At 40.0% G+C, this 15,830-nt stretch overlaps 1 protein-coding gene across 1 annotated transcript in view; it reads left to right on the plus strand.

The window, feature by feature from the left end:
• LOC149274408 (serine/threonine-protein kinase BRSK2-like) overlaps positions 1-15,358 on the plus strand; it is an 87,428-nt gene extending 72,070 nt beyond the window's left edge. The window contains exons 9-19 of the mRNA XM_089505545.1: positions 144-175; positions 3,059-3,223; positions 5,763-5,860; positions 6,207-6,357; positions 6,855-6,915; positions 8,348-8,555; positions 9,786-9,834; positions 11,972-12,095; positions 12,371-12,551; positions 14,479-14,568; positions 15,201-15,358. Coding sequence (XP_089361671.1) covers positions 144-175; positions 3,059-3,223; positions 5,763-5,860; positions 6,207-6,357; positions 6,855-6,915; positions 8,348-8,555; positions 9,786-9,834; positions 11,972-12,095; positions 12,371-12,551; positions 14,479-14,568; positions 15,201-15,358 — 1,317 coding nt within the window. The remainder of the gene's footprint in view (positions 1-143; positions 176-3,058; positions 3,224-5,762; positions 5,861-6,206; positions 6,358-6,854; positions 6,916-8,347; positions 8,556-9,785; positions 9,835-11,971; positions 12,096-12,370; positions 12,552-14,478; positions 14,569-15,200) is intronic.
• Positions 15,359-15,830: the final 472 nt, after the last annotated feature.

Here is a 15,830-nt window from a genome sequence, read left to right on the forward strand (position 1 = left end):
TTGCTTCCCTTCCCCTGCTTTTACTTCCCATTCCCCTTTCCCCTGATCTTTTTTTTTTTCTGCCAATGCCCTCCTGCCCCTTCCTGACTGTTTATCAGAATAATAAAATGGCCACCTCTCAAACGTATCTCTTATTGTTGCAGTTAGAACAGATCCAGAAACACTCGTGGTATTTGTAAGTACCCTATTATTACATTACTATCTCTCTCTCTCTCTCTCTCTCTCTCTCTCTCTCTGTCTCTCTCTCTCTCTCTCTCTCTCTGTCTCTCTCTCTCTCTTTACTCCTTTCCTGGGAAAAAAAAACATAGAATACTCAGCGATGTATTTAAGTTGAGCTGGGCCTTAGGCCTTACCTAGAGCAGGGCCCTAACCACCTCTTGGGCTCAGCTCCACGGCCACTGGCTGCCGTCTGAGGGACGCGTGGCACCGGGTTCAGAGCGCTCCTGAGCCGGTTTCGGCTAGGACCTGCCACCCTAGGCTTAAGCCGATGTGGCCTAGGGCAGAATATGCTACAAAGAATATTTAATGCAATAAAATTACAAGCAGCCTGAAGTTATCATTTGAATTAGGCTAAATAATTGTCGCAGCCATACCGATCCCTTCCTGCCCACAGCAAAAACACTCTGATATTATTCCGCAGTGATACATAATGGGCCCTCCAGCAATAAACATATTAAAGTAAAGGCATTATGTATATATATGGCTATTCCCTGCCATTGCACAATATTTGCAGAAAGAATCTGGAATAAACTAATTAGGGAATAAAATTGTTTAAATAACAGACATTTAAAATGTTAACGCTTAATTAGCGCCATATGCGCAGAATCCCCTCTGCTGTTTGTTTTTTTGGCGATTTTAGGCTTTTGGCACGGAATTCGGGAGACCATAACGATCATGTCTGGCCAAACACGCAGCTGCCTGACCTCATTGCCTTTAACCCTTGTCAGCCCTGCACATAATCATGGCAACGGGGGTTTGCATTATGTCCTATTCTCTGAAATTCTGCATTAGCTGTCACGTAATGGAACAAAAGCATCTTATCATCGACAATACTTTATACTGTAAAACAAGTTTAAAAACATAAGTAATCATTAAACCAAGCCGACGAGTATAAGCACAGAATATATAAAGACGTTTTAACCTCATTAAGAAAAAATGTAATTTTAAGTCCCTGGAGAAAGAATAAGAGGATTTTCATATCTTCCCTTTTTTGATAATCGCAATCTTTTTATATTCATGTAATTTTGTTGCCTGGGGGGCCTTGTATGGAAGGCACATTATATGATTACTTAGCCGTGTAGAATAGGAAGGAGTCAGCTTGAGACTGTGTGACACTGAGAATCTGCCCCGAGACCCTGAGACTGGGGCAAAAACCCTGAGACTCCGGGGCAAACACAGAGGGTTTACAGTTGTGCCATTGCACAATGTATATGCATATACATTATAAGCCCCTATTCTTCCACCCCATAAAGACTTTGTTATCGGTGGAATGTTGCCCCATGTTCTAGACCTGATTACAGCTCAACTCACCAATGAACGGCGTATTTCTTTTTAATGTAAAAAAATCTAAATTCATCACAAGCAACGATTCTGAATGAGTATATATATAAATATATATATATATATATAATATAATTTTATTTTGTTAATGTTGCTTAAAGCTTTTAGAGAAAATCTGCTGCTCATCAGAATTGTGTTTCCTTGTAAAGACCCCTTTCATTGGATACTTTGCTATTGTTGGGATGATAGAGAAACAGAGAATCCATTTGTAGAATGAATAGGACAGAAGAGTATTTATTGGCATAATAACCAACACTCTGCAATAAAATTAGCAGAGCTTTCCCCGGTCATCTCATCCAAAGCCAGATACATTTAGTGGTCGTATTGAGTTCGGTATTCTGTGTTTTGATTTAAGAACTAGGTTATGAAGCTGAAATAAATGGATCTCCTTTCATCACTTTGCTTCATTCTTTTTCCAATAACAGCCTCATCTATTTCGCTACAAGTTATTGCTTCAATAAGACACTTGGAAGAGTATAATTATTAGGCAACGATGCTTTTTGGTGCATTTGAGTGATATTCTGAGCAGCTCAATCAAGCTGTGTAATTACGGGTCAATAACAACTGACTATGGAGTTTATTATTGCAAAATCTGTTCATATTGGCTAATTGCCTTTGGGAAAACAATCGTTGGGTTTGAAAGAGTTAACGTGACTTGAGCGCCATTCTTGTGCTGTCAGCAGATTGCTTTCATTAGCATCTGTTTAAATATTGAGTGACGGCAGAATATTATGAGAACCGCCTTCCAGGGCTGTAAACCATTATGTTGTTAGTCGTCCTTGGTGGGCTCCTACTTTTAGAATGATTTGGCTTAAGAAAAGAAAGAGGAAAATCCATTATTATCCTCAATATTGATTGAAACTGTTGCTGAACTACATATTGTTTTGCAAACGGTCTGTGCGGTTGTGATTTTATCCAATGTATTTCTTTAACATTCTGTACAGTAGACAGACTATAAAAACCATGTAAGTATCTTGCTTCTACTAAAAAACATTGTATACCTGAAATGAACATCTGGATGTGGCTGATATTTCACAGACGGGAAAAAAAACGTTCCTTCCTATCACTTATTTAAGTTAGATTTCAAATTATAATCAATATGATTGTGGCCTTAGTAAGACTGATGAGTGATGAAGATATGCATTAAGATCTTTGGATGGAAAAAACAGGGGTCTTCAAACGTTCTTTTATTAACGGATCCTTCTATTTATTAGAAAATTAGGATTACTGCCACAATTAATTGGAAAAAGGAATTTCAAGGATTAGTGATGTATCTTAAACATGTTATTTGTGTTTCTGTATATATAGTCTTTGCTTGAAGTTAGATAGATACATACAATATATTCTTCTCAACCAGGCATGGAGGTTTGGTGGCTACCAGTTAGATAACCCAGGATTAGAAGAGAAAATGTACTTCTGCACCCTGTACATGTGATATCCTTGTGTGGCTGTTTCGGGTGCTCATGTAGATAATTAATGTTATCTAATGTTTCTACAGGGGCGGCAAAAATGAACCAGAGCCTGAACAACCTACACCTCGGAAAGTATCCATCAGGAGGATCCACTCAGTAAGCGAATTTGACCCGGATGTCCTAGATAGCATGCATTCCTTGGGCTGCTTCAGAGATAAAACCAAATTGAAACAAGAGTTACAGAATGAAGAGTAAGTATGCTGAAAATAAGCTCAAACGTGGGCTGCTCTAATGTTGCTCTATAGAGAATGTGTGACCGAATTGGCAGAATGTAGAGATGGTGTAGATTAGAATATTGCCACACATGGAATTAGTGTGAGCAAGTGATGGAAATGTTACCCGAAAGAGCACCCCATCATGTGTAAATTTGGTGCTCACCTAAATGCTATTATATTACAGTGAAAATAAAGTAATATGACCATTTGGAACAAAAATAATTCAGTGATAACAAACGCCTTGGTAATAAATAGCAAGCAATCCTGGTAATAAATAATCAATGAAGTCATTAGTGGCAGCTTCTAAAGGTCCACGTGTGCATCAAGTAGCCTTAGAGCATCCTAATACCTGGGTCCCGTGTACTACGGGTCCTGCAGAGGCCTATGCTACACAACTAACTGTTTGAACCGTCGAAGGTACAACATTTAATCCCTCCTCTTTCCTCAATCCCTTTCAAACATTAGTGTGCATAGCGGAATTCACAAAACAAGTATCTCCGTATGGTCTTCTAACTGGGACTGGGCTTGTGTTGTAATAATGCCATGCGCAGGAAAAATACATTACTTATGCCAAAATAGTCAGTAGGACTATGGCATTCATAGGAAGAACTTGACTGGGCGTCGTGCCACATCAGTGTATTATAGGCAGAGTGCATCTGCCACATTTGTGTGATAGAGGAGGACGGAATGTCGACAGGTGTAAGAATGTAGTGTGAAGGAATGAATATGCAGAGAATTAACAAAAAAGATTATAATTAAAATGCTGCAGAATGAAGGGTGAATGTACTGAGAGACGTGTGAATGCTTTGAAAACAGTGAATGGAGAATGGGTGTTATGGAAATGCTGATGGTGCTTCTGGTATGTGGTAGAAATGGCGTCAGTAGAAAAAGAAGGAAAATGGCAAGGAAATAGAAGTCAAAGAACAACCAGAGGCTACAAAAATGACTTTGTGACAATATGCTTACATAGGATTTTTAAGTCGGTAACTGAGCATCTGTGACTTTTTCTGTAACATCCTTTGAGATTTGGGCTGCATAAGTCGGAGGAAATAGAGGGCACTGGATGCAGGACTTTGAAACAATGAATCATATTTTGTCAATTTTTTTACGTCTTAGAAGCTGCTTTGATTAATAACTTTCTATAAAAAAAGAAATCTAAGAACCAGATGCACAACTAAAAATGTCCAAGGTGCAGGCAACAGAAAAGAAACAATGAAAATTTCTAAATAACGTCTTATAAGCACATTGGGAAGACTTGAAGATTTAATTACCCAATTTGGTGTTGTCGCTAATAATAGTAATGAAAGGAGCCTATGTACAAATTATCGTTATTACTGTCCTGAACGCTGTAATTACCAAGTACAAAAGCTTATCCTTTGAAATTTTACTAGATCATTTTGTATAATAGAGATAGAACAGCAACAAACATCAATGAATTTAATAAAGAAGGCTGAGTTAATCATAAAATACCTCTGGTACCCCCATGCTCTAAAATAGAGAAAGATTACCCCTTTTGAGGCTCTAGATGTATGAGAAGTGTTCTGAGTATAGGGCAAGTCAGTGGAGCTACCATTAAGATAATTGCAACAACTATACAATATTTTATTAAAAATGGGCTAAAATTAATGTAAGATCCTGCCGGATATAGTATAGTAAAGACCTGGAAGCTGCCATTGTTGTTAGTTACGTGATACTTTGGGTGATTTTCGTTCCTCAAACTCCCCACTAAGCTGATTATTTATGGCAATGCTAATCAAGTCTGTTCCTCCATAGACTTTCATCAGCCAGAGCGTCTGGATGATTGATTAAGACTGAGCCATTCTATTGTTTACAGCAGGAAGTATGATAAAGGGCCAGGAAGTTTGTGTGTCTGTGTATATTTAGGGATGCACCGATATATCGGTGGCCGGAAAAGTGCATTATTGAATTATTGTTATTATTATAGGGCATTATTGAATTATTGTTATTATTATAGCTTAAGTTTAATTTCAAAATCTCAAATAGTTCATCTTTGATTTTTTTCTCCCTGCTTCTCCCGTCTGACATTTCTCCAAAGCTTATTCCTGGTCCAGTAGGTGTGAGGTCTTATCTCACACCCCTACATGTTGTTCGGTTTAACACCTATTTGTTGTTAGCAGCATGTGCTCTCAAGAGGCAGAGAATACACAGTTTGGGGATTGTATATCAGACGGTATTTGGTGATGTCGTACATTTAAACTAAACAAATTTGAATAGAATACAATATAAACCCAAGTAATCTGTACAGGATACAACAGGCCTGGGTCATAAAAATGAAATCATTGAGCTATACTGAATCCTGATAGTGTCCAGTGTATTTTTAACTAGTTTTCTTTGAAACCCAATATTTGATGAACATGCCATAAGAATAACACCCAGCTTTTCACTGGGGAAATGCCATTTTTGATGTGTACACGATCGTTAGTTATAAAGTGCTTTAAACTTAGTAAACTGGTTGATTTGCCTTGTCCTCACAAAAATTCTTTAATTCTTGCAGGGAAAATCAAGAGAAGATGATTTACTACCTTCTTCTGGATCGCAAAGAGAGATACCCCAGCTGTGAGGATGAAGACCTTCCACCCAGAAATGACATAGGTAAAGGTAAACGTGGCTAAGTATCCTGGACAGGATTCCCTGTCTATCATCATGTCACATACTCAAGTCATCTATCTATCTATCTATCTATCTATCTATCTATCTATCTATCAAAAAGCTTGATGGTGTCCTCCATAATTTGCAGGGTTATAGCTTTGGAAGGTGGGGTTTAAATGCCTAAAGTCTTCAACACAGTCTTTGTTTTTCCCATTAGAGCCCATGCCCTTTTTCATTCTGACATTCATACCATTGTAAGCATCTCTGTATGTAACGCTTAAATCTGAATACATATTTAATTCGACCCTCATAGTTCTTTATGAACTCTTACATGTTCTTTTCCCAAAAGATCCTCCACGCAAGAGGGTGGATTCTCCAATGCTCAACCGGCATGGAAAGCGCAGACCTGAACGAAAATCTATGGAAGTCCTAAGTGTGACCGATGGGGGCTCCCCTGTTCCTGCTCGACGAGCAATTGAAATGGCACAGCACAGTCAAAGGTGGGTCTAGCCTTAATGATTCATTTGGGGATGGTTCTTTATTATGCAGAAAAGTGACTTAAAGGCCTGGACACTTTTTGGCAGTACATTGGTACTTGTACGAGTTTGATGCCTGGAGGTCTAATAGTGGTGCAGGGGATGTGCGTCTCATCCCTCACAAGGGCAAATACAGAGAATAAGCACCAGATTCAGACGGTCTGTGTCTGCAGATGTGGAATGTTGATGTAGCAAGCCACAAAAGGTTGGTGTTCAGAGCTCAAAGCTCAGGTTTCCTTCCTCAACCACAAGAACACCAAGGACAATGGCCAGCCAGTTATTCATGCCCTCTGTTCAGATAGATAAGCATGAAAAGGGAGAGCTTAAAAATGTAAAGAATACAACCAGAATATTAATATTAACATATGTGTATTATAGTTACGCATGGATAAACATTGTCGTTAAGAATTTATACTATTCCTTTAATATATGTTTTCTGATTTTTAATTTTTTTTTCTTAGGTCGAGATCCGTGAGTGGCGCATCAACTGGCCTTTCATCGAGTCCCCTTAGCAGTCCAAGGGTAAGTATTTTTGAGAGCCTCTTTGATTTCTACAGATGAAATAACCGATGCGGCACTGGAGCAAAGCCCCTACAATCATTGCCAACACAACATCACAGCACACATTATCACCTTCTTACACCGCACATTAGAAAACCATTCAGTATCATTCAGTGTAAAGTTGGGTTTAGGTCACGTCGGTGGTTCTGATTGGATTGAACAAACGTAAATTGTCATTTATTTCATATGGTTTTCTACCATTCTCTTTTATGTAGTTTCTGAGGCTTAGTGAATGCCACACTCTTGTAGCTGATGAAATATATTTTGTCAATATGCACATACATGTCTTATCCTGGAAGACACATCCTTTTGTGTAGCATAGCTCACTAAGCTTAAACAGCTCAAACAGTGGTGGAAAGGAAATGAGAAATGAAATTACTATAAAAAGCATCTGTTCCCGAAACATGTTGTGTATGTTCTTTGAAGACATGTTTGACCTTGCCCTGTAACCTTGGAAATTCTCGGAAACCCACAATGTTGTTCTGACCTTAGTTAAGACGTTTTTATTTAATCCCATTAGCCACATTCTATTTAAGAGTTTAGGGGAAAACCTTATAATTAAGTGGTTATTGTACAGGAAGCCAAAAAAAGGATTGCCATACAGACAGGCCTTCTTCCTAAAGGTTTTATTTGAAGCATGCTTTACGTACTTCAGCCTCAGTAGGCTTTATTAGATTTGGAAAGCACGATACAAATGCGGATGGTTTGTGAGGGTCCGTTCTAATTTCAGTTAGGACTCTTGATAGTCTTTGTGTAGTATAATTTTGTGCCAATATTTGGCACCTGGTGTGGCAACAGAGGTGAGAAAACTGCAGCTTCTCCATCACACCCCCTACCATGGCTGAGGAAATAAGAACTATTTTGCTTAAGTGTAGACCAGTAGCATTGTGGATAGAATTGTAGTGCTTTTGCAATGCTTATGTTGAGTTGTAGAATTGAGAATGCTCACGTTGGTTTTACTTGTAAAGAACAACATTCCACACTACAAAACACCATGCCCTTCCACGTTTTTTCATCTCATTGTCAAACATCAATGCCCATTGGGCACTTTTCTGTCCCCCCTTGCCAGAGTCCCGTTTTCACTTTCTCCCCCACACCGTTGGAGGCTGCTGATGGGGAGGACCCCCGTGCTATCTGGCAATCCAAAGCTGCTCACCGCCAGCCTGACCCGAAGACCCAAACACTGCCGGCTAAGACCAGCCTGGGAGAGAAGCCCCTCCAAACCATTAAATCCAATCCTTTACCCATTACCATGACTGCTTCCTCCCCACCGCATGAATCCTCATCTTCACCCCATCGTTCCCCCTTATCCCCTCCTTTTTTCCCCTCCTCACTGCCTGCTCGTTTTTTCCCTGGTACTAAATCCACCACCAAATCTATCCCTTTATCGCAGGTGACCCCTCACCCTTCTCCCCGAGGTAGCCCCCTCCCTACCCCGCTGGGCACCCCAGTGCATACGCCCAAGGACAGCCCGACTGGGACGCCCAGTGGCACCCCTCCCTCAAGTCCTGGTGTTGGTGGAGTAGCTTGGAAGACACGGCTCAACTCTATCAAGAATAGTTTTCTTGGATCCCCTCGTTTCCACCGTCGGAAATTACAAGGTAAAGTCTCTTACGGAGAAGGTTTCCATCTAGTGGTTGAAAATGAGACTGCAAGTGATATTCCAACTTGTTAGTGCAAGAAAGAGTTCAGCAGGATCATTCTTCTGTGTGGATATGTCAATACTATGAGGTTGCAAGTAAATGTTTCTAAAGAAAGGGATCGTGTTGAGGGGGGTACATCATACATATACAAGTCATGAGGTGATGCTCGTGGAAATTGTACATAAACTATAGCAACTAATTGAATGTTAAAATTGCTCCACTTTTGAACACTATTGATCTTTATAATACCCAATGTTTCTTTAAATACAAATACAACCCACAAGAGTCTCAACATGACATTTACAGTATGTATTGGATGAACATGCACATGTTGGATTTATATTCACATGTCACAAAGGCCAAAATGAGCAGTCAACAACATGATCGCAAGGTCCTGTGGGTGTCTGATCATTTTATACCTAAAAGAACCCCTCTTCTCTCTATTACATACTTTCTATGATGTGCTAATTGTCACACGTCCCCGTCTTTTGGAACTGTGGAACACTAAGCCAGTAATGAAACCTGATAATAGAAGAAGTTAATTTGAAGCACATCACTGCCTGTTCTTCAGATTTTCCATATTGTCCTATATTCCCATATATTCCTATATTTTCACCTGGAGCATGACATCTACTTCTGTATACAGTGATATAGGTCATCTGTAGACCTTGATGCCACAATTGTTGTCAGTCGTGTGATATTTGGGGTGACTTTCCCTGCAGCACCACACTGATCTGATTTTTTAAGGCAATACTAATGAAGTCTGTTCCTCCATATACTTTCAATAGTCAGTGTCCTGCTGGGTGATTAAAACTGAGCCATTCACCCACAAAGCAGTCTGAAAGGGAGTCAGGGTCTTTCTTTAGTAGATTTGGATAAGATAATAAAGCAACAAAACATACAAATGGCTAACATTCATCTGTCTGAAAACAGGAATAAAGAAAACATCCCAATATTCTTTAAAAACATATCACTAACACTGGTAATAAGAAAACGTGGGAGGAATTCCACCTGATCGTCACCTTAACCTTTTCCAGTGTTAATGAACGTCCATCTATTTATTAAAAGTAATACACATTATGTTTCATCACTTATGAATTATTGATGACTTTCCAGCTACATTTGTCTTTTTTAAGTGAAGTACTCGAATTTGTTTTTCTAAAAAATCTATTTATTATTCCCATACAGTACCGACTCCTGAAGAAATGTCAAGTCTTACACCAGAATCCTCTCCAGAGTGAGTACTTCTTTAGGATTTGTCAAGAATCACAAAAGATCTTGACTACCCTTTACAGAACTGTATAAAGATACAAGGCACTCGCTGGAATATAGTAAATTCTAGTAAAATATATAGAGAATATAGTAAATTTTAGTAAAATATATATGGAACATAGTAAATTCTAGTAAAAAAAATATATAATATAGTAAATTCTAGTAAAATATACATGGAACATGGGAAATTCTAGTAAAATATATATGGAATATAGTAAATTCTAGTAATATATATATATATATATATATATATATATATATATATATATTAGACTTGTGCATTCGTCTTCGGGCGAACATGAAAACGAACACGAAGAGTGCGTTTTTGTGTTCGTTCCAAAGACACGCCGAAGAGAAGACAGCGGCGGTAAAACGTAGGCGAAGACGAAGACACACACCACGAAGATCTTCGTGATCGTCCTCGTCTTTGTCTACCATTCCCCCCCCCACCTCCAAAATTACCTTGGCATCGCGGCAGTTCACGGAAGTGGAAATCCGCAGGTTCGCCGTCACGGGTTACAGGGCAGTGCGAATGAGCCTATTGGTCACCTACAGGGACCTCCTCCTCAGAGGAAGACCCTGCAGGTGACCAATAGGCTCACTCGCACCGCCCCTTAACCCCTAATAAAAGTTAAAAAGTTAACCACAATGCTGCAACTTACCCGGCAGATCCCATTGGTCTCCCTGTTCTATCAGTTAAATGTCCGTACAAGCGACTTTATTGTTCGCTCGTACGGACATTTAACTGATAGAACAGGGAGGCCAGTGGGATCTGCAGGGTAAGTTGCAGCATTGGGGTTTTAAAAGTCTGTACGAGCGACCAACAGAGTCGCTCGTACAGACTTTTAAAACCCCAATGCTGCAACTTACCCTGCAGATGCCACTGGTCTCCCTCCCTGTTCAATTAGTTAAATGTCCGTACGAGCGACTTTATTGGTCGCTCGTACGGACATTTAACTGATAGAACAGGGGGGCCAGTGGGATCTGCAGGGTAAGTTATGGCACCAGGAGTTTAACAGTCTGTACGAGCGACCCTAGGTCGCCAGCAGGGGGCTCGTCTGTTATCAACCAATGGCAGACGAGCCCCCTGCTGATGACCAATAGAGTTGCTCATACGTACATTTAAACTCCTGGCGCCAGAGCTGCGTTAACCCCGTATTAACCACTTAACCGGAAAAAACAAAGAAAAACCGAACACGAAGAAGGAACACGAATATTCACCCGAAGAGAAGACCGGACCAGGCGAATATTCGCGGAACACGAAGATTTTTTTTCCCCCAAAGACGAGCACGAAGACAAACACGAAGAGCCCCCTGGTGCCCAAGTCTAATATATATATGTATGGAAAATAGCAAATTCTAATAAAATATAAATGGAATATAATAAAGGAGTTAAATAAAGTGTTTGAAGGTGTTAATAAAAAAGATATTAACAAATATTGAACTAAGATTGACAATTGGAATTTGTGCAGTAGCAAGCTTAGTGGCATTAATTGCCACTTCATAGACAGCATTGCCTATTTTATCTCCTTAAATGAATGATCATATTACCTATTGTGGTAGGCCCCACTGATATAGATAGGAAATTAAACCTTCATTGTTTTGGAATTTTTCATCAAAGACCGTCTCCTTAAAAAAGAGGAGATCTCCTTAAAGAAAATGTCTCCTTGAAGAATTATCTTGATAGATGGGATCATAGAGGGACATCATAAAATGTGGTATTGGCTTATAGACTTAGTCACGTCAAGACCTCCAGCTCTTTGTATGATGCAAGAGAAATAAACACGTTAATGGTATATTCTAAACCAGGGCTACACAATCCCAGTACTCTAAAGCCACAAGTTTTCTGATTCCCAGTAGAGGCACCTTAGTTAAAATTCAGTAAACTACTTGTCTTCAGAGAAGGATACATTGAATTCCACCTCTCAAGAACTTGAGTTGTTCTAGATTGTCCACTGATCCAAAAGGACTTTTTTTTTTAAGGATGTTGGGAATTCATTTGGACAGTTAAACACAGAAAAAAGTTGGCTGATGTCATGAAACATGTCGAGGGTGTACTGATACATGATTTTGAGAATCTTCATTTTCTTCTCTCCATCGCAGGCTTGCAAAAAAGTCTTGGTTTGGGAATTTCATCAACCTCGACAAAGAAGAACAAATATTTGTGGTCATTAAAGACAAGCCTCTTAGCTCCATTAAAGCTGACATTGTCCATGCGTTCCTTTCGGTAGGTACTGATTACAGACTAACATTGTAAAACCTGGAGGCTTCCAGCCACATCATTTGTGATTCTCAATGAAGATCCACGGGGAAAGTTGCACAAAGACAAAAATAAATAAATAAATAGCAAAAAGTGTACTTAATATACATATACAATATTTAATATAGTATTCATGAAAGGTGATACCTATATTTTCTTGTAACAGTATATGGAATTGTTATTTTTTTTCTACATAGTTGTGGATGTTTTTTTTAATATATGCATTTTTTGTCCTCCCCCAGATTCCAAGCTTAAGTCACAGTGTGATATCTCAGACCAGCTTTCGAGCAGAGTATAAGTCGTCAGGGGGCCCAGCGGTCTTTCAGAAACCCGTGAAATTTCAGGTGGACATCAGTTACTCAGAGGGAGCCGAGGCACAGAAGGAGAACGGAATCTACTCTGTGACCTTCACTCTAATATCAGGTATTCACGATCTAAAGGTCAAAACATACTAATCGGGGAGGAAAACAGGGTCAGTTGTATTAGCAAGTTCTGGTGGGATTCTTTTTAATAATCCAATTCAGCCTGGCATTGGAAATTCCCAGCCAGTTATCTACTCAGCAATCATATGTAAGGTTACACCAAGCACGCCGCAATCAAAGCTATGCGGCCATCATGCGAAACAACACTCTTCTTTGCACATGTCATAGCAGCCGAGATTCTGCCTCCTTCAGTGTGCTGCAAAGCTGATAAACTGTTCATAGACACTCAAAGACATGATGAATATGCCTAAATTCGGACACATACATGGATACGGCGCCCCTTAAGAAACACATGCATTCCAACATAATTACATACACACATTACAAATATATATGTTTAATACATATTTAATTTTTTATATTAGTAGCTTCTGGTTGCAGGTCGATGCTTGATATCATTAATTGTTACGGTAGAAGGTGATTCAAGTTGCTGAGGCCAACTCTACTAGACGCTTTGATGTAACACTCAAGCCCCTAAGTAAATTCAAGCCGTAACTCAACCACATCTCAAGTCAGTGGAGATCCCAATACAGTGGAAAGCATAGCGAGTAGGGTTGAGTAATTCTCCACCAGCCGACTTGACAGCTGATGCTTGACAGAAACTCGACAGAGGTTGAGTTCAATAGTGTGAATCTACTGGAGCCTCAAAAGTTTCAAGCCCGACAAAACTCAGCTCAATGGCATCTTGTCTTTTAGTGAATAGAAAAGCTGTTGCCAAGCCCATGATACAAATGTGTCCCTCTTTGGTAATTTGAAACAGGGGGAGAGTCATGTTAGGTGTCACCACCAGACAGGGCCGGCTCAAGACAAAATGGCGCCTGGGGCGAATTTTAAAATGCCGCCCCCCCCCCCTTATCTACCCTTCCTCTCCCTCCGTCCCCTCCCTCCCTATTATCTACCCTTACCCCCCCCCCCCGCCTTGTACTTCCCTTTCAGCAGTCCTGCGGCGAGTCTCCCTGTTTGGTCTCGTTGCCGGCTTGTAATGCTGAGCGCCGGAAATGAGATAATCTTCCGGCACTCAGCATTACAAGCCGGCACCGAGACCGAACAGGGAGACTCGCCGCAGAGGAGAGAGGGGCGCCGAGTGGGTACTGACAGCTTGGTAAGCGAAAACCACTCGGCGCCCCTTTCTCTCTCTGTCGCTTTAAAAAAAAAAAGGGGGGGGGCTTGGGGCTTCAAAAGTGCCGCCTGGAGCAGTTTCCCCACTCGGCTCCATTGTCGGGCCGGCCCTGCCACCAGATTAGAAACATTGACTGATCACCCATGGACTAGATATTTAAGTGCAAAAAACAAACGGCACAATAATGAATGTACAATAATTATAATAATAATAATTATGAGGCTTTAGTGCCGTATTTAGGCCAAAGCATGAAAATTCATGCTTCCCATAGGAAGCGTCTTGGTGCAGCAGATGAACTTTAGTGTTCAGAGCTGGGAGAAAAAGTTGAAGAAATGTTGCCGCAGAAGTTACCATGGAAACATCTTGTTTTTTGACTGCTTGTTCAGTGGCTCCTGCTTAAACATTAAAGAGTGCAAAAACTGCCAGTTTCCACCCACTAAAAGCACCCAATGCTCCCTGAAACTTCAAAAGCAGTCCTGTGCCATTGACATCTCGGTGCTTGTGACGCAAATGACCGTGGAGACGAGTTTTTGATGGGCAGAAAGTGGTATTTTTCCATTTCTGTCTGTTTGTGCCTTGGTACTAATGCTTCTTAATTAATTATTGCTTTTGTTGTGGATTTATTATTGAGTTCCCGCAAGTTTTTCTCTCTGTGGCCACCAATTACAATTTAAGTGCTAATTGCAATGAGAGAATGCTGGGAAACAAAACATCTTCTCAAGTATCGTTATCTTAATTTTTTTACCAGGTCCCAGCCGCAGGTTTAAAAGAGTCGTAGAAACTATTCAGGCACAACTGCTGAGCACACATGACCAGCCCTCGGTTCAGGCCCTAGCGGGTGAGTAAACGTGTCTTGAGTGTTTTGAACACACCGACTGGCTGCCGTTTATTTGGTTTTCAAGCCATTTATAAGTTATTTTAAAACTTGCGGTAATCAGGGGGCAAGTACGTAAAATCTATTAAATCATATAGAGGCTGGTGTATAATTAGTAAAATATATAGCCCACTGATCACATTCTATGCATAGAATTTATAGAAAGTATACCTAGGTTTGCCAGCCAATCCGTTGATGTTTAGTAGCAATTAATTATTAAATAATTTAATAATGAAACTTTTAGCCATTGAGTCTCTTGATCAGTTGGAGTTGACAGTAAATCAACTCAGCAGAGCTGTGATCATTTAGGTGGGAAGTAAATTTGTTGAGTTATCTATTTGCAAACTTATTATTATTACCAAGTAGTCACATTTTAGAATCCATTTACAGCTCAACACAGATCTACACTCTAAAGAGAGCTCAGGTTTGTTTTTTGTGTATAGCATGTCTCTGGTTATGTGTTAAAATACAAGGAATTGAAGTGAGTGTGGCTTATGTCAGAGATAAGTGCAATTGATGATTCCATTTAGGAGCAAATGTTACAACAAGAACCCAGATGGAGTGTTCCCTGGATCACCTTCTCTTCTTGCCACCAGATGAGAAGAATGGACAGCAAAGCCGACCTCCAGGCACTCCAACAAGAAGTTGCCAGAACTCACGGCGCTCGGAGCCTGACATGGCAGAACATCACCGGAGAGGGTCTTCTAAGGACAAGAAACTTTTGGCTTCCAACGGAACACAAACACAGCCATGACCTAAGAAAAAAATGTTAAGAACCAGAGAATGGATCTGGCACATCAATGGACAACCAGTACAAAACAGCGCAAGAGAACGCAGCAGCACCTGACGTCCGGGAGAAATTTCATGTGGATATATCTACATACATGATTAGGCACACACATGCATACATTCTACTTCAGATGTACACATGCACCCCACCCATGCATATGAGGATTTCAAACAAAATCAACGCCTGAAGATATACAAAGTCATTGATACACAGACATGTACAAGTGCACGAGCAAAAAGAGCACATATGAAGAAGAACAAGAAAAGAGAGCAAAAGGAACTAAATGTTGGCGTTACTGTGAAGATGTAAATATTTCCAAAAAATCAAAAATGACAAAAAAAAAAATTGTAAACAGCAAATGGAAACAAGGGAAGAAACCGGAAAGGAAACACATTTATGACAAAACTGAAATTCTAAGTTAATATTTTTTTATATT

This window comes from Sceloporus occidentalis, unplaced genomic scaffold (genome assembly GCF_023333645.1).
Source record: "Sceloporus occidentalis isolate IW3139 unplaced genomic scaffold, rSceOcc1.0.p SCAF_333, whole genome shotgun sequence".
NCBI classification, from domain to species: domain Eukaryota; kingdom Metazoa; phylum Chordata; class Lepidosauria; order Squamata; family Phrynosomatidae; genus Sceloporus; species Sceloporus occidentalis.